The 17737-nt window shown below is 44.8% G+C and overlaps 1 protein-coding gene across 4 annotated transcripts in view; it reads left to right on the top strand.

Moving 5' to 3' along the window:
- The window catches only part of DIRAS3 (DIRAS family GTPase 3), a 41496-nt gene extending 24308 nt beyond the window's left edge, over nucleotides 1–17188 (top strand). Inside the window, exons 1-2 of one of the 4 annotated variants that reach the window (XM_075131752.1) lie at nucleotides 8851–8873; nucleotides 15815–17188. In XM_075131752.1, the coding sequence (XP_074987853.1) occupies nucleotides 15905–16501 (597 nt within the window). In that variant the 5' untranslated portion in view covers nucleotides 8851–8873; nucleotides 15815–15904 and the 3' untranslated portion in view covers nucleotides 16502–17188. Of the gene's footprint in view, nucleotides 1–8850; nucleotides 8874–12959; nucleotides 13346–15229; nucleotides 15624–15814 lie in introns of those variants that run through there. The other 3 variants (XM_048859997.2, XM_048859998.2, XM_048859999.2) reach the window with 3 other exon arrangements.
- The last annotated feature ends 549 nt before the right edge of the window (nucleotides 17189–17737 follow it).

Genomic DNA, 17737 nt, shown 5'->3' on the forward strand with positions numbered 1-17737 from the left:
GCGTGTAATACTGTCACGTTAACTCCCAGTGAGCTGAGAACAATTTCTTTTTGAGAGATGACTAATAATAGGAGGAAAATGTCCTGAACAATACACAATCTCCAGATAGCTGTGATTCATTCAGCATGATTGTAGTATGTAAGTTTTGCTATTGTAAAAGAGGTACAGTTTGCCAGAACTAATTCCCGTCCTTTTTTTTTCCACACAGAACAATAACCTGGGTTTTATTATTGATTGTTGACTTGATATAACATACTCTTTTCCTCTCTGATTTTTATTTATTAATTATGTTGGGGGGCTGGGATTTTCAAGGTAGCCCAAGGGAATTAGGCATCTAACTATCTAAGGCCCCTCTGAAAATTCCTGTTGTGGTTCCTCAGACTTTTGGCTAGATTCTGATCTTAGTCACACCTGTGTGTGTTGCCAAGGATCTAATCAGGTGGACTGGGGACAAGCTGCATAGCTGAACTCAGAATCAGCCCTAGTCTTTATCAGTGTCTGAGACTGTACCATATTACAGTACTTCTGCTTCCAGAATGTGACAGAGCTGGCTTTAAAGTTTTAGTACCCTTTTATTAGCAGCAGCATAAATAATGTAGTGGGTGTCTATGTGCTTAACAGAGACCAGGAGTTTACTAAGTAGGAGCCTAAAGTTAGGACTGGAAATCCATTGTGCCATGGTTACCACACAAGCTGCGCCCTAGACAACCCCCCAAGCCCCCGTTTGTCCCTCTTGAGTGCATCCCTCAGGTTACAGGCCTGGCTGCTAGCACCTTACTCTGGGTGGGGCTACAAGGTTCAGAAACTCTAAGTCTCAATCTCTGGCCCATAGGCCCCCCTTTAAAAAAAATTGTGGCAACCTGAGAGGCCCAACTGGGTTTGGCAACCCTAAGGGGTTCCCTTCAGGAGCCTGTGACCATAAGTTTGCAACAAAACAAAGTGTCTTAAAAACAAACGTTCTTTCACCCCCAGGTACATAGCATAGCCAACCAAGGGTAAAAACAAGAGCAATCTATATACATATTTTTCTACTTAGTCACACTTTGGTACATTTAATCTCTCGCAGGCTAGCATGCTCTCAGCATACCTCTGTCTCTGTGTCACCTTGCACTGCCTGAAACGGACACTCCCAGGCTGTCCCTGCTCATTCCTGGGGCCAGCATCTCCACGGTTTCAGATTCCCTTTGGCATTAGGGTTAGCCTTGGGAAGAGTAAACTGTTCTCAACCTGGATAGAGTCAGGTAGGGGGTATTCCCCAATAAACCGCTTCCCTATTGTTTCCTTAAGGACTCTTATCTGCATCATTGTTTTGCCTTTCCTGCTTGGTTCCTTTAACAGCCCCTTTGATTTAACTAAAAAGAAAAGGAGTACTTGTGGCATCTTAGAAACTAACAAATTTATTAGAGCATAAGCTTTCGTGAGCTATAGCTCGCTTCATCGATGAAGTGAGCTGTAGCTCACGAAAGCTTATGCTCTAATAAATTTATTTGTCTCTATGATGCCACAAGTACTCCTATTCTTTTTGCGAATACAGACTAACATAGCTGCTACTCTGAAACCTTTGATTTAACTCTAGCTATTGAGCCAGCAGAAAATATCGCACAGGTAACCTGAGGGGCATATGCTATTTATTTAAAAAAAAAAATACTCCACAGCTCTCTTGTTCCCCACACATAGGTAAGATTATCACCCCTGGTCTGGCCTTTTTATGCTGGAGAAGAGGGCCAGAGCTGCATAAAGGGGCCACAAAAGCTCTGGTTCAAACTGGGGAAGGATTCCTCTAGCACAGGCACTGCACATGACAGCCCCCCCCCCCGCCCCCCCAGTCTATGTAAGAGGCTAGTATTTCAGAAATATGCAGTTCCCATTGCCCTTAATGGAGTTACTCAAATTCTCCTCTGGTGAGAGCACAGAATCAGGTCTCCCCTAAGGGAGCTTACAACTTAGGTTAGCCATGACACTGCTAGACACAGGACAAAAGAAGGCTACCCCTTAAGCATCCTCTTGATTCCCTTTGATCTTGGGCTTGCTTTTATTTGTATTAACGTAGATTTGATGAGGTTGTAGGTCATTGCTGGAGAAACTAGGAAGTGGGTTTGGGGTGGGAGGGGCCATTGAAGCTTGCATGGGTAAAGTATTGGAGAAGACATTACAAGGAACAGAGGGAGCTTAGCTGGAAATGCCGAGGTGCCTGTAGGAAAAGGCTATGTACAAGATGGCTGCCAAATTTCACCCATCAACCCAGTGCAAAAAGGGAGAGCCTTGGTTTATATTTTCCAGCAGTAGTGACCCCTGGCTGTTTGGAGTAAGAGCCGACCCTGGCCAAATCCCTCTAGAAGTTTGATGTTCAGCATGAATGCCTTCTATTTGTGTATATTTTTACAGGAACTGAGTTGGTGGCTATAGCAATATTTTACCTCCTTTTGGCTGTTTCTAAGAGGAGGAGCCTTCCCCCAACAGGTTATTTTCCCCCTCAAAGACAGGCAGCGACCATTATCCAAGTTCTGGAACACCCTGGTTCCTCCCTCTTTCCTGCACAAGTCTCTTTTCCAGTTCTGTGCTGCATGCTTAACCCTTGCCCAAACCAGCTGTAAAGGGGTTGCCAGGTGTTTAAAGAATAATCTTCCATAGGTGCTCGAACTAGCAGTGCTGGGGGGCCTGCCGCACCCCGTGGCTTGAAGTGGTTTCCATCATATATAGGGGGTACAGTTTGTTCAGTGGCTCTCAGCACCCCTACTATACACATTGTTCCAGCACCCCGTCCTCTTCTCTGGTGGTCAGGCTCCTAGTGGGTGGGTCCTGCAGCCCAGACTCCAGCCAGGCCCCTTGTGCCTCTGGGAAGTGAGGCTGGAACTAGGGGTTCCTGGGGTGCTGCTGCACCCCCCCATCTTGAAGTAGTTATAACAAACACCAAATATATGATTTCCCTCATCAGCCCCCGCACTATAAAAATTGTGCCAGCACCCTGCCTCTGGGCAGCAGCGCCCCCCCTCCAGGTACACAAGTGCCAGGCCTGTCTCAGCTGTAAATTACACTTTTTTTCATCTGACAGGAAAGCCAGCCCACTGCTGGGTTGCCTGTAATCTCTGAGGAATGTGGGTGGGAAAAGGAGGCTTTCACCTGGTTATCGGTAAATAATTCCCCTCTTCAGTAACCTTTTCTTATGTACCACCTGTAGGCCATTTTGCCTTGTTTAAGTGCTAGATATATAACTTTTGATCTGCAAGCCCAACTTCCATAAACCCGATATCTTTTGCTAACTGCTCCCTGATACTGCTTGGTCACAGCTTGGTCTGCTCTCTCTTGGCTGGCTTTCTCCTGTGAGGCAGAGCATTCCTCCCAAATCTGTTCCCTCCATATGCTCATTTTAAATTTCCTGCCCTGGAATTTTAGAAATTAGAGCAGAAACGATGAGAGCCAGTTGGGAATTTTCCATATGAATGTGTTCCAAATGAAAATGCACAACATATTCCACAACATCAAAGTTTTGCACAGGAAATTTTTGACTTTTTTGCTGATGTTTTTCCATTTTTCTGTCTCGAAAATTGTCAGAAAATATTTAATTTCAGGTCTGTTCAACCCAAATTGGAATTTTTTTGAACTAGCCAAAAGATTTTATTTTTAATCAGTTCAACAAAACATCAAACTGTATTCCACTATCAACGCATTGCCTTAAGAGAGCTGTAATTTGGGCCCCCATTCTCTCCTATGGACTGGACTCCCTGGAGCACTACATCTCCCCTAATGCACAGTAGATTTTTCTCAGGCTAAAATGAATAGTGCATCATGGGAGTTACATGACTCAGGGTGCATTACATTGTAGACTAGCCAAATAATCTGGCCTATTGTGGGTAATGGGGGCATCAGGCTCCCAAACTACAACTCCCACAAGGCAATGCACACTATGTGGAATGCAGTTTAGTGTTGAACTGTCTCAAAACAAAGCATTTCAAGTCAGGTTAATAAACCAGAACTAAACATTTTGATGTTGGGAATGTCAAAATGTTCAGTTTCAATTGAAAATGTCTAAACAAATTTCTGAATCTATTCTTTTTTTCAGAATTTCCATATAATTCAAAATTTCAACTTTCTATCCCAATTTGGGGTGAAAATAAATACGGAAATGTTGGAATTTCCCAGGGGATAGAAATCTCATTTTTCACTCAGTTTTAGAAAAGACTCATTAGGTCATCTAATTCATGCTGGATGCAGAGCAGAGTGTTCCATGCTTAGTATCATCCCATTTCTCCTAGTTATATACCCTTGTATGACCCTAAATAACTGCTTTCAATCCTCAGAGCTACTCTTATATTACATCTTGAATACTGTCTCAGGTGGAAATCAGCTGCTGATCTCTGTTTAGATAAACAACCTTCTATGGCTAACTTCTGTATCAGATGCAGTTCCTGATATAAGTAAGGCACAATTGGGCCCCTATTGTCAGTGTTGGTACTCTGTTTATAGGAAATCATTGTGCACCATGAATCACACATCTGTAGAAGAGTCATAAATAGACACCTGTACATACAGTATTATCTGATACAATAAAATGAAAGCTTGGCTATGAAGCGAAACATCTGTTTCTGGTGGGTGCTGCCACTCCTGTGGAAGGCTAACTACAGAATTTTGATCATTCAAAAAGCCCAGAACCTGTCCTGAGGATACAAGTGCTGAAGCTAATTCTGTCACAATTGTCTGATGGGACAAGACGGCTGTGCTACCAGCTGTTTGACTAATCACCTACCTACCATGGCTGTGGTGATGTGGCCCTAAAATGTTGCCCTTTTGACCCAAGTGGTTAGCCAAAAATGTAGGGTCTTGTGGAGATATTGGTGACTGAGTCAGGTATTTCTTTGATGCTATCCTGTTTATTACAACAAATATATGTAAAGGCCTGTTACTCTGAACACAGCAGGCATCAAACAAGAAGACCGTTTTGTTGGTCATAGTTCCAAGACCCTTTCCAGCCACTACTTTGCCCAGAAGCTCACTCTCCAGGCATTTTTAGGGCCACATTCCCAGCACTTGTGCTGACTGGGTTCTTGGTTTTCTGCTGCTTCTCCGTTTTTTCTGCCTCTCTCTCACTGACACACCTTCACAAGAGCTAGTGAAGCCCCTCTGCCTGGCGCATGCCTTTGTTTTGGGTGATTTACATGTGCCCATCTTCGGGGTGCAGGCTGCTATTGTTTTAACTACCTGGTTAGATAAAGGAGCTTAACTGTTTCTTACAACTATTTTAAATGAAGGGAGGTGGTTACACCCCCCAGTTTCAATGACATTTAGGCCAATTCATAACCCCCCTTCCCTACCATCTCAGCTTCACTCATGACCTTTCTGGAGCCTAAAATGGTGACACCATAAACAACCCATCCCACACAAAACTGATGTCCAAACCAGAGGACTGCTGGAGTACACTTTGTACTCTGACTAATGTTCTATAAATCATCAAAAGGACTGGGATATGTCAGTACCATTCCCTTTGGTGCTGTTCTAAAAAGGTAGCCGGCTGAATCCCTGGAGTCTGATTAAATCTTTCCATCACCACATCAGACTGTGGGTGTGTAGGGTGGTGTGGATCCCTAGAATCTCACAAACCTGCTGAAACACTTTGAATTCAAAGTTTCTCATCTGAGCTGTGTGTAACTCACCTCCCCCAAATCTAGTGAAGAACTGCTGCCATGGCCTCTTAGTTCCTTACTGAGTAAGCCTCAGCCATTTTGTAATTTAGTCCCTAGCTATTAGCCAATATTGATTGGCAACCTTTGTCTTAGGCAAAGGCCCACGCACCTCAACAGCAATGCACTCCATTGTTGCTTCCACAAGATACAGCTTCATGGAACTCTCCCTGTCTTAAGTGGAACCCTTCTTTGCAATGCCCAAGATACTATGGTGCAGGTATTTTACTGATAGGTTGTGTACTTTCAAGTCCTTGTTACAATGTTTCCCCAAATTAACGCTGTTTTCTTTTAATAGAAGTGTATTTGTTAGACACAGACTCTTCCTGTGAGTGGTGAAGCAGTCCCTCTTAAAGATGCCCGAGGGTTCAGGTTTCCCCAGTTACTTGTGGGGGTTTGAGCCAGTCCTGTTTTTCTGCCTACCCCACCTGGCAGAAGGGTTATGCTAGTTAGTCAACAGCACCTGCATGGTGAGGGGAACCCCAACAGTAGCTGCAGGAAGGAATGAGAGGTTCTGTAGCACTAATAACAACCCTCCTCCTACATAACTAGCTCAGATAATGAGACCTGAGGCACATCTGCTAGCAGTCTGCTGTATCCACTCCTCCCATCTCTGAGTCATTGGCTGAGTCAGCTCTGTTTGCCACAACTGCAAAGAGGATTGGTTTTTGTTTGAATTAGTCAGGCACAGCTGGTGGCAAAACCTCCTCCTCCTCCACAGTGGCTAGAAATGAACTCTTTTTGAAGAGCTCCTAGACGAAATGGGAACAGGTGCTGTTTGGGAGTCTCTGTGTAATAGGCAACCATGCTGGGCCCATCAAGGAACCCTGGTGTGGAAAGCATAAATATGTGTCCCATTCTGCTCTCATTTAAATCAGTGAGAGTCAGTGGGTGTGACTTTGTACCAAAATGAAACCTATTTACAATATCTGGGGCCACTAGTGTGGCACCTACCTCTCTCCCTCCAGCCGTGTGACCTATGGGAAAGAATCTGCAGGGTGGAACCAGCCAGAGACTAAAGCTAGCAGAGCAGCTGTAGAAGCAGTTTAAGCAGAGACTGATGGACACTAGTGGTGTTGTCAGACCCTCTTCTGTAGGGTTACCAGATAGCAACTGTGAAAAAATGGGACCCGGGGGCGGGGGGTAGGTAATAGGCACCTATATAAGAAAAAGTCCCAAAAAACTGGACTGTCCCTTTAAAAATGGGACATCTGGTCACCCTGCTTTTCTGCAGCTTTCACTCTGAATATTCTCTCCCCTGTGCTGTTGGCTCCAAACTTCTCCCTCCTTTTGTCTTTCCAATTAGCTAATCCCCTCCTAACAAAGCTCCCCTGAAAGATTTAAATGTCTAAAATGACAGGAACAACCAAAGTTGTGGCACTAACATATCACTTGCAGACCATCCCACTGTTATAACCCTAGCCTTTAGCCAATATCTGGTTAGATTGTAAGCTCCTGGGGCAGGAAACCACATCTTACTCTGTGGTTGTACAGCATCTAACACAACGGCCATTCTGCATTGGCCCCCAGGCACTGTTGTAATAAATATTCTAGCCATTTTATTTACTGAGCCTGAATAGAAATGCAGCCTCCAAAAGCCTGTGACATGGGATAAAGGGAGACTTCAGGGTGAGATGTTCCAAAGCTGCTGAGGGAATTTAGCCATACACCATCCCTTGAATGAATGGGAGCTGCATGGCTAAATCCTCTAATGAGTTTTGAAACACTCACATTTTTAGTCAAGTTCACTGGTAGACAAACTATCAAGCAGCTGGAACAGATCCATGCAGAACTGTGCGGCGGGGGGGGGGGGGGAATCAGCTTTTTTACTGAAGGGAGCACACAATAAAACTGTTTCTTAATGTGCACTAATTCTGCGGTGGGCTGATGTGAGTGCTGGTAACAATTGCATCTCTGTACGTTAGAGGAGGGGTTGCCTTGAGGAAACATCAACCACTTTTAAATGTGTTGGCATCACTGGCCAGTACCTGCCAGTGTCGATGTCACTTCTGAGAATGAGACTTAGGTTGGTCTAAACCTAACACGTAGGTTGGCCTAGGTACGTTGCTCTGGGGTGTAAAAATTCACACCCTGAGAGATGTAGGTAAACCAACTTATGCCCCAGTGTAGACATTGCTAGCTCGACAAAAGAATTTTTCTGTCAACCTCGCTACAGCCTCTCGAGGGGACGGATTTACTATAGGACTGAAAAACCTCTTTCGACACAATAACAAGTGTCTATGCTACAGCTGTAGCATTTGTAGTGTCGATATACCCTTAGGTGCATAAGTTCCTGAGGCACTTTAGAAAATTTTTAACCTACACCTAAAATTGATCTTGGTAAGGCTCCGCCAGACGCCTCTTGCCACATTGACACTTTGTCATTTTCCATTATGCTTTTTGGAGGTCCAGAATATAGTTTCTAATCCACTTCCAGTCAAGGGAAATGAAATGGTAGATTCTCCATCTCCTGAAGTCATCAGATCAAGACTGGATCCTTCCTAGAAGATATGCTTCAGCCAAGCCCAATACTGGTGTAAGTGGATGTAATTCTATGGCCTGTGATACATAGGAGGTCAGACTGGATGATCTAATGGTCCCTTTTGGCCTTAAAATCTACAGATCTATGCCCTTGTTCCGATCAAAGCCAAGGTGAATTAATTTTTCATTTAACATTTTGTGAAATGCAATATTTAAGGCTTTATTCTCCAAATGCATGTAGAAGGCATAGGTACAGACTCTGGGCTGGAGCTACAGGGGCCAACTTTCTAATGTGCCAGGAGGTGCTCACTGCTCAAACCCTGGCTCTGCCACAGGCCCTGCCCCCACTTCACCCCCTCCTCTGAGCCTGCCATGCCCGCACTCCTCCCACTCCCCACACAGAGCCTCCTGCATGCCACGAAACAGCTGTGTGGGAGGGAGGGGGAGGCGCCGATTGGCAGGGCTGTCAGCTGGTAGGAGGTGCTGGGAGCGGAGGGGTGGAGCTGATGAGGGGCTGCTGATGTCTTACTGTGGCTCTTTGGCAACGTACATTGGTAAATTCTGGCTCCTTCTCAGGCTCAGGTTGGCCACCCCTGACATATTTCAAGGGACCACTCAAGGTGAACTGGCCATTAGATCAATAGTCTTTTTGTTTGCACTAACCTACTTTTTTGTTTTCTTTTTGCAGTTTTTCCCACCAGAAGATATCTTTTTAGGGTATTTTGGCATTTTATGAACTTCACTTGCTTTTCATAATGGAGCTCACAATTAGGGTAAATTTATAGGCCCAATTATTACAGCACCTCTCATGTCAGAGCTTGAAAGGTAGTCCTCAGAGAATAGCCTTACACTTATCATTAGCAGGTCTTGCATTGGGGGAATCCCGCCTCCCTAGAACTGGGGCTTTATGCTGCTATGGATGGTACCCATAGGCTGGCAGGTCTGTGGGGGACACAACAGTTAGCCACACCTAACTCCATTTAGCCTTCAATACAAGCTCTTTATTCTTCTGCTACATAAAAGCCTCCCTCCCCAAAAAGTGAGTGTCCTGACCTGGAATGATACTGCTGGGTCCTCTACACCTCAGTAGCCCATGGCTCATAACCCTCCTTAATCTCAAGGGTGTCACTGAACCTGCCTGCCCTGTTACAACCTTCTAACACTTACAGAGGTATTTCTTTCTTATGGGGCTGGGTGCTCACTGATGTCTTCCAGCTGGGAATCCAAGCCAATCATTTGCTGCTGCTTAGCTGGACCCACTGATTCCCAACACGTGCCTTCTAGGCTTCTCCTTAGGCCAGGGTTTACTGCCCCCAGGCTCTCCTCATGCCTTTAAAAGGGCAGCCCATCCTACTCTACAACATTTCACCACCACTTTAAAGGAACTGGAGCAGCAATAATGACCTCATTCTGTAGCCTTAACTAATTAGCAGAGTCCTGCAGCTGGTGGAGGGACCTGTGAGTATAACCAACATTTTCTGCAACTAGGAACCTTGTGGCCTGCAAGGAGCAGCTGTCTCAGGTAAACCAAAGTATGTTTCCTTCGCCCAAGTCATCAAGAGGTGTACTTGTACCAGCTGTGTTAGTCACACTTCATCAGTGCTCAGGAATGTCTCACTGATAAGACTAGAGTGTAAATAAGTAATAACTAGCCCTTTTTAAACCACAGGTTATTTGATATCCTGTACACCATTTGCTGATAGAGGATCCATTATCTGTTAAGCACGTATGTACAAGACACATATTAAGACAGTCCCTTCCTTGGAGAGCTGATGTTAGACCTAGACAAGATGTGCTTGGAGGTGCAGACAGAGGAGTGTCATATATATATATATATATATATACATACTTAGTATATTTTAAAGTGGAAAAAATCCAGATGCCTACTGGTGTGATGTCTAAGAGAAGTAAGGGCCATTTGTGTAGTTTGGGGGAGGTGAGAAATGGAAAGTCAGGCCATGAACAGTTGTTTATGGAGCACGATAATAATGTCCTTGCAGAGTTTTGGAAACACAATGGTTGGTTGATCTCTAAAGTGACACCTCAGACTCTATCCTATAAATACCTGGTTATGACATTTGTTAAGAAAAGCTTTCCATGGGCAGTTCAAGGGTCAGTTTGGGAGACATTATAGTCAATCAGTTCCATGTGTACGCTGCATATATATTGTCTCGATGGCAGCAGATCCCAACCCTGGCGTGCATAACAGTAATGTACTCAGACTCTTGTGACCGACATTCTAGGCTCCCTTTTTCCCTAGTGAAGGGTCTTCATCCTCCTGTGGATGAGGAGGAGACTGAGGAGACTTGGGTTCCATTCCCGGCTCTGCCACTGATCTGCTGTGTGACTTTAGGCAAGTCACTTCCCCTCCTGGTGCCGCAATTTCCCCAGCTGTAGCAGGGATTACGGTCCTTGCTTTCCTTTGTGAAGTGCTTTGAAATGTGTGGATGAAAAGCTGCTAAATAAAAGTCAAGCATGAACAATGGGCTTTGGCAGTGCCCACTGCGCTGTCATCACCCGCATTCCCTTCCATCTGCTTTAATCGGCCGGGAAGCCCCTCCAAAAACAAACTGCAGCCTGACAGGTTTAGGACATTCAAGCGCCATGGTGGGTTAGATGGGCGCATACACACTGGGATAGGTGGCTGCAGGCACTGAAGCAGCCAAAGTCGGAGTCTAGTAATGTTACTCATACAAGGATGGAAACCACAGACTTCTGATCAAAAATGGGTTGAAAATGTGGGTGTCATAGGCTGGGTGGGTCTCTCCTTGTGGGTGGTCACCAGTCTGTTGTGTCAGATCTAACCGTTGGAACCATGTCCTCCTAAACTCCCCAGGCCTGGATGGCCCCTGATTGCTGCTCCTAACTCTGAGTTACTCAGCATACTCTCTAGGCCTCGTGTTTTGGTGGTAGGCCCCTGCCATGCAGCCAACTGCCCTTGAAGTAGTGTCTCAGCCCTTCTGAGTCCCCGCAATAGTTTATGCATGCTCCCTTCAGCATTCCACCCTCGAGTACACTCCGGTGTATAGTCTAACTCTTTGGGATCCACATGACCATTAAAGTGAGGAACACAGGCTTTGCAAAGGAACTTCTTAAACACACTCATGCTTTACTCTTAGAAAGCACCAGTTATAGACTTAGGCAAAACAACAGACTCCTGAACACAATCCCCACTTAGTCTTGGGAATCTTGTGTCCCCATTTTGTGAATCTTGGGGCTTGGTCCAGGTCCTTCAGGGAGGCCAGGTCCCTCCTGCCTCCACTCCTCCTGTTGACTCCTCTGGTTCTGGTAATGAAATGGCTGCCCTTGCTAGAGAACATGTCACTTTTTAAATAAGTGACACCTCTTCTTTGTTCCTGTCCTTCCCTTGGGATTTTCCATGCTGCAGCCCCATGTGGGATTGCTGGCAGAGAGTTGTTAAAAGCGAATGTTCTATGCCAGTTATAAAAGAGAGGTAATTGGCCACAGACCTATCATCCAAACTGTCACAGGGAGCACAGACACTCAGCTACACAGATATAGTTTCCATTGTTCCGACAGGAACTGTCTCCACTAACAATGAGAACTTGTAGCCTTGGCTTTTTAGAACTTGTAACAAGGCACCTGTGACCTAGCACTTTGATAGGCCCTTTTGCTAATCTAAATAAGAAAAACTCCATATGAAAATTTATCCTGAAACAAAATTAGGAATTTCCTTTCTCTTACACATATGAGGAAAGAAGACGAAATTGAATTGGAATAGTTCTATGGAAACAACCTCCATTCACTGGGGACAATACAATAGATGCTAACATAGGAATCCTATTTTTAGCTAAAGCAAATGTACACCAGCCCTATCCAATACATACTCAGAGATTTTAGCAAATAGCCAAGAAGAAGACAGGCAATTAATTTGTCTGCTTTTTAAATACAAATAAATAACGATAGGTCAGGATGTAAGAAAAAAGAAGCAGTGCCACACTGCACAACTAAATATAGAAAAATCTTCTCCCACTGTTATTTGTTAGTATGAAGAAGAGCTCAGAAAAGCCTTTTTATAATGAAGATCAGCACAGCTGCATGTGATGGGTTGGAAAACTAGTCCTGCTGGATAACAGAAGGTTAAATCACCCTGTCTCAGGCAATGAGGCTGGGACTATAAGGAGAAAGAACACCTGAGCTCCCTAATGAGGCAGCATAGCTTCCTTGAACTGCTGATCTACTAGAGATAGTCTTGGACTGCTTGTCCTGAACAAGATATCTGTGCAGAATGTCAGGAAGTTTCTGGCTGAATGTTACTTACGCTGCCCCTAAAGGAGGAGGGCATCTCCAATCTTAATAGCAGGTGATTTCAGTTTGCGGGGATGGAATAGAAGGGACAGAAGCACTCACAGTCAGCAGTGTAGTACTTATACCTTCAGTTCCAGTGTTGGCTTCATTTTTTAAAATGATTTTTACTTGGGAGTAAACTGATTTTTTCACCCACGGGACGGTAAAAGGTGTAAAGAGAATTTGGGAAAGATCTAGCCACCACTGGGATAAGTACTTTGGTGCAAATAAGAAATGAATAACAATATTGGTTTTGGATCTGGCTGAGAAACACTTTAATATCAAAACACCCAACTTGAGCCTAGCAGAGACAATAGCCTGCCTCAGAGAAAGCCCTGCTAGCATTTGCATTATACAGAGCTGCTTCTTCTAGCACTAAACTCTGTGTTTGGCTTTGGAAAAGTGCTCTAATAAACCCAGGCTGTTTTCCTCAGACAAGATAATAACCCTCCAATGGAAGACTCGTCTCCTTTAACTATTATTATTCCACTCCAGCAGCATGAATGGGATGTTCCACTCCTAGAAAAACTGAATGAAATACAGGGTGACTGCAAGCAGGGGCGAGTCTGTGCGGCTCCATCACCTTGGAAATACAGCCAGGCAGCTGCTGGGGCAGGTGTGCCAGAGTGGCCCAGCTGCCAGGGCAGGGCAGGTCTCCCAGCACGGACAGATTTGGAGGCTGGCTTTAGGGCTGCTACACAGGGGGAGCCAAGCTTGCCCTCTCCCTCGGTGCAGTGGTGCTTCCCAGCCTCTGCTCTCCATCGGGCACAAGTACAACAGTGGAATTTGTATTTCCATTGAGTGCCAGCCCTACACCAGCCTGCCTGTGGGTGTGAGCTGCCCCCGCACTAGCCAGCTTTTTGGAAGAGCAAAAGAATGAGGTAAAGATTCATATACACCTTTATTCTTTGTTGAGGCTTGGATGCAGAGAGTGGGGTGCTTTCATTGGCTGTTGCTAAAGCCCTGCGCTGTCTTCAGCTGCGTTGCAATAATCTTATTACTCATCAAAAAGCCAGCAGTGGTGCTGTTGCTTGCTGCCTTCTGGCTTTGGGAGGGCCTGGGGCTACCACTTTCTCCTGCATATGGAGCTTGATAGCTGAACAGTACTGGCGTGACTTGCATGAGAGGAAGGTGCCTGTCTGGAGCTGGGAGCACTTGTTGTGTCTCCTTTACTGTTGGGGAGTGGAGGGGGTGAGAGTGGTGCATGTTTGGGGCTCGAATGTGGCAGGTAAGTGGGTGAAAGATGGAGCTGGCTAGGTCCTGCTGATATTTGCAGCCACACCCCCAAATGTATTCCCAAAATAGCTACTTTCCTGCCACCAAAACACCCAGACCAGGACACATCCTGGTGCAACTGCTCTGGGTGCAAAACCCACCTGGATCCTGCCAATTTGGGCCCCAATCCCCCCAAATCTACCATGTAAGTAGAGAACATATCACTGCTTCTTCTGTACCTTTAAGAAGTCCAGACCTTGATGCAGAAACTTGGATCTGGGGATCCAGCCACATCCTGACAACTTTTGGCTTCATACGCAGAAATTGTACCATCAAAACAGAGAGCAGGCGTAGTTTTTACTATTCCTCCCAAGATATCCTCCTTCAAGAAAACTGCAATCCTCCACTTTGGCACTAGTGTCTTTGTAAATCTGGATAATTTTTGGCTGCATACTCTCCAGTCTTTCTACTTACACTTACTGTATATATGCACCTTCCCCTACATCACCATCATAATCTGGATCCTTACCTATCCTAGTGCAACAGCATTGCCAAAAAGGAGGTGGAGATGCACATTTCACAACTCTCAGGTTTCAGAGTAGCAGCCGTGTTAGTCTGTATCCGCAAAAAGGAAAGGAGGACTTGTGGCACCTTAGAGACTAACCAATTTATTTGAGCATAAGCTTTCGTGAGCTACAGCTTACTTCATCGGATGCATTCAGTGGAAAAACACAACTCTGTAGAACACTGTAAACATACCATTGAAACAGCAACAAAATTAGGTCTATGTATTCTAAATAAACAGACTGCTAGAAACATCCTCCAGTCTGTGATGTCCCATAAATGATCAGACGTGCAAGTTGTGAAATATACATCTCCACCCAGCCCCGCCCCCTAACTAAATAGGGCATTATTTCCTTAACAGCAACAAAATCAAAGCACCAGAGCCTAAACTGGAAAATATCAAGGCTTGGTGGCTTGACTGGGTACTGGGTGGGGGTGAAGGCTGTATTTTTCCCTTTTAATATCACAGTTCACCTCTGTAGCTTTAAATGATTCCACCAGAATAAAACCCACACAGAAGTTCTGCTGATATACTTGACCAGTGGAATTATCATGGTTGGGGACAAAAATTGGCTAGATCTAACAGGAACCAGTTGCCACCTCTCGGTATCTGTCCTACTGTTTCTCTGTGGTGTATCAGAGTCTGGAATTTCTTTTTGGTGTAAGAGGTACCTCTGTACTCGTTCTCTATTTATTCAGTAGAATTTGAAGGTAGGAGCCAAAATGTGGCAGGATCCAGCAGAGTCCAGGTGCTGGATTTGGGCTTTGGGAGTCTGTTGTGTCAGGATGTATGGGGGTCCAGGCTTTCTGGGGCAGTTTTTTTTTTTTTTAATCCTGATGGTCCAATTGAGGGGGGCTTGGATGCAAAAATCAGCAGGATCCAGGAAGATCCACCTTACCCCTTTTTTCTGAAGGGGACTGATGGTGCAGCCACTCCTGGTTATAGATGGCCCTAGTGTGTGACTGTCATGCCTGCATGCCTCACTGTTTGTACCAGCAGCTGAAATATTGCATTAGCTTAGATCGATCATTCGAGGTGATGCAGCTTTAGTGGTGGCCAGGTTGTGCTCCCTGTTGCTCTGCAAAAGCCAGTTTGGGAGAGTGCACAAAAACTAGAGAGAGAAAAACAACCCCCCCGGGATTAGCATCCGACAAAAGGTGGGAAGTGTGGGAGCCTGTCGCTGGGATTGGTGTAAGCAGCAGGAGGTGATTCCAAGGCATTTGCTGAGCAGAACCTCTGTACCAGCTGCAGGGGAGTTAAGTGCTGCGGGACTCTGTTGCTTGGGCACAGAAGAACTTTAATGAGAGAAGCTGCCTGATCTCAGCTCTGATGGCTGATTTTAATCTCGTTTCTCCAGATGTTGGAGCTGGGGGCCACAGGTGAATTACAGTTTTCGCTTTCAATATGATGCTGTGTATGGGACGTGTGCCCAGGGGATTTGGTTTGGCTTTGTAATGCAGCAGAGAGATGAAGGATGGGAGGAGGGGGTGTATTTATCGGCATAGCAAAACCTCTTGTGTACTGTGAATGATGAGGGCTGTTTTTTTCCCTTTGTTTTTCCTCTCTGCAGGCCATCTCTGCATAAGGGCATGTAAACTCAAGAAACCTGGGCATTTGCAATTCAGACCTTCCTCACTTGTTGGGTCACATCAGAGTGAACATGCCAGAACAAAGCAATGATTACAGGGTGGTTGTGTTTGGAGCTGCAGGGGTTGGTAAAAGCTCCTTGGTCCTTCGGTTTGTAAGGGGAACTTTCAGGGAAACCTACATCCCTACCATTGAGGACACTTACAGACAGGTGATCAGCTGTGATAAGAACATCTGCACCCTTCAGATTACAGACACCACTGGCAGCCATCAGTTCCCTGCTATGCAGAGGTTGTCTATCTCCAAAGGTCATGCTTTCATCTTGGTGTACTCTGTCACCAGCAGGCAGTCAATGGAAGAACTACAGCCAATCTATGATCAGATTTGTCAGATCAAAGGGGATATCCAAAAGATTCCAATAATGTTGGTTGGTAACAAGAGTGATGAGACCCAGAGGGAACTGGATGCCAGTGAAGGGGAAGCCTTAGCTAGCAAGTGGAAGTGTTCCTTCATGGAGACATCGGCTAAAATGAACTACAATGTACAGGAACTCTTCCAAGAACTCTTGAATCTGGAGAAGAGAAGAACTGTCAGTCTCCAGGTGGATGGGAAGAAATCCAAGCAGCAGAAAAAGAAGGATAAACTGAAAGGCAAGTGTTCTGTTATGTGAGTGTACCTTGAATGGCTGGACTTGCATCACTGCATGATGTAATAAGAGCATGGACTTTCTCTCAAAGAATATTCTCATGTAAAGTGAAAACAGTCTGCTCATAGGCATTCGCTAGAAATCCAAGAAGAATAAATGTCCTGAAGGGTTTATTTAAGGCCCATAGTTTCTCTCTGATAACTCAGTTGGGTCATTTTAATCATTGACTTGAAAGAGAGAGATTTTTTTGAATGTGTCTTTTTAAGCAAATGGAATGTCCAGTGTTAGCCATTACACAGTAGTCCAGGTTTTGAACAAAAACGTTTACAAACGAGATCAAAATACCGGAATGTGTTAATAGAGGCAGAAATCATCTTTGTTATCCCTGAATATATATTGGTTTTTAAATATTCTCAGATTATGTATTAGCCTGAAACAAAAATCCTGTTTTTGCCTACAGTGTGTATATACTTCAAGGAAAAATGTTTTCAGAAATATAGTGACCACAGCAAATCTTTCACAAAGTTAGGGTGTCTTATTACTAAGGAACAAACACATGAATTTTCAGAGATGTACGTATTTGGGGAGAGACTGACTGGCTTACCAAAGACATGCTTGTTGTTTCATAATAAAAATTAAATTTTGTGTATTGTTATGCAGCTACTAATATTTTACAGCTATGTGACTTATTAAAGCTATTCCTGCATGTAATTAGTTTGTTTGCTGGGCTTTTTTCTTGCCAACAATACTCATTTCTACTGCACCCTGTAACTTGGTTAATTCCCTATGTCTTTCTCACTGCGTTGTGCCTAGGGGCCCAATCCTGTAAAGTGGGACGCATCCTCAGTACCTTGGCTTCAGCTGGAGAGGAGGGAGCTCATAACCCCAGAAGATCAGGCACTTATCTTCTGTTACTAACAGAAATTGTCTGCTAACTTGCCTCTTATTGCATAGCTGAGCACCAACAACGGAAATAATTCTTGGCACTGTATATAGCATTCTTCAGCCATAGATCTCATAGCACATCACAAAAGTGAACAAGCTTTACAATCTCTGTGGAACTGCTGGGAAAACTGAAGCACAGAGGTGAAGTGACTTGCTTAAATCTGCCTCATATGTGTGATATGGGCCACATTATCACTGTATCTGAGGTAACAGATTTCAGTCTGTCTGACTTCTAGGCCCATGGCCTGTCCCTTTCATCACCCTAAAGAGAGATGGCCTGAGTTCTTAGAGAGAACTTCAGGTAACTCCAAGCAT

This window comes from Caretta caretta, chromosome 8 (assembly GCF_965140235.1).
Source record: "Caretta caretta isolate rCarCar2 chromosome 8, rCarCar1.hap1, whole genome shotgun sequence".
Lineage (NCBI taxonomy): Eukaryota > Metazoa > Chordata > Testudines > Cheloniidae > Caretta > Caretta caretta.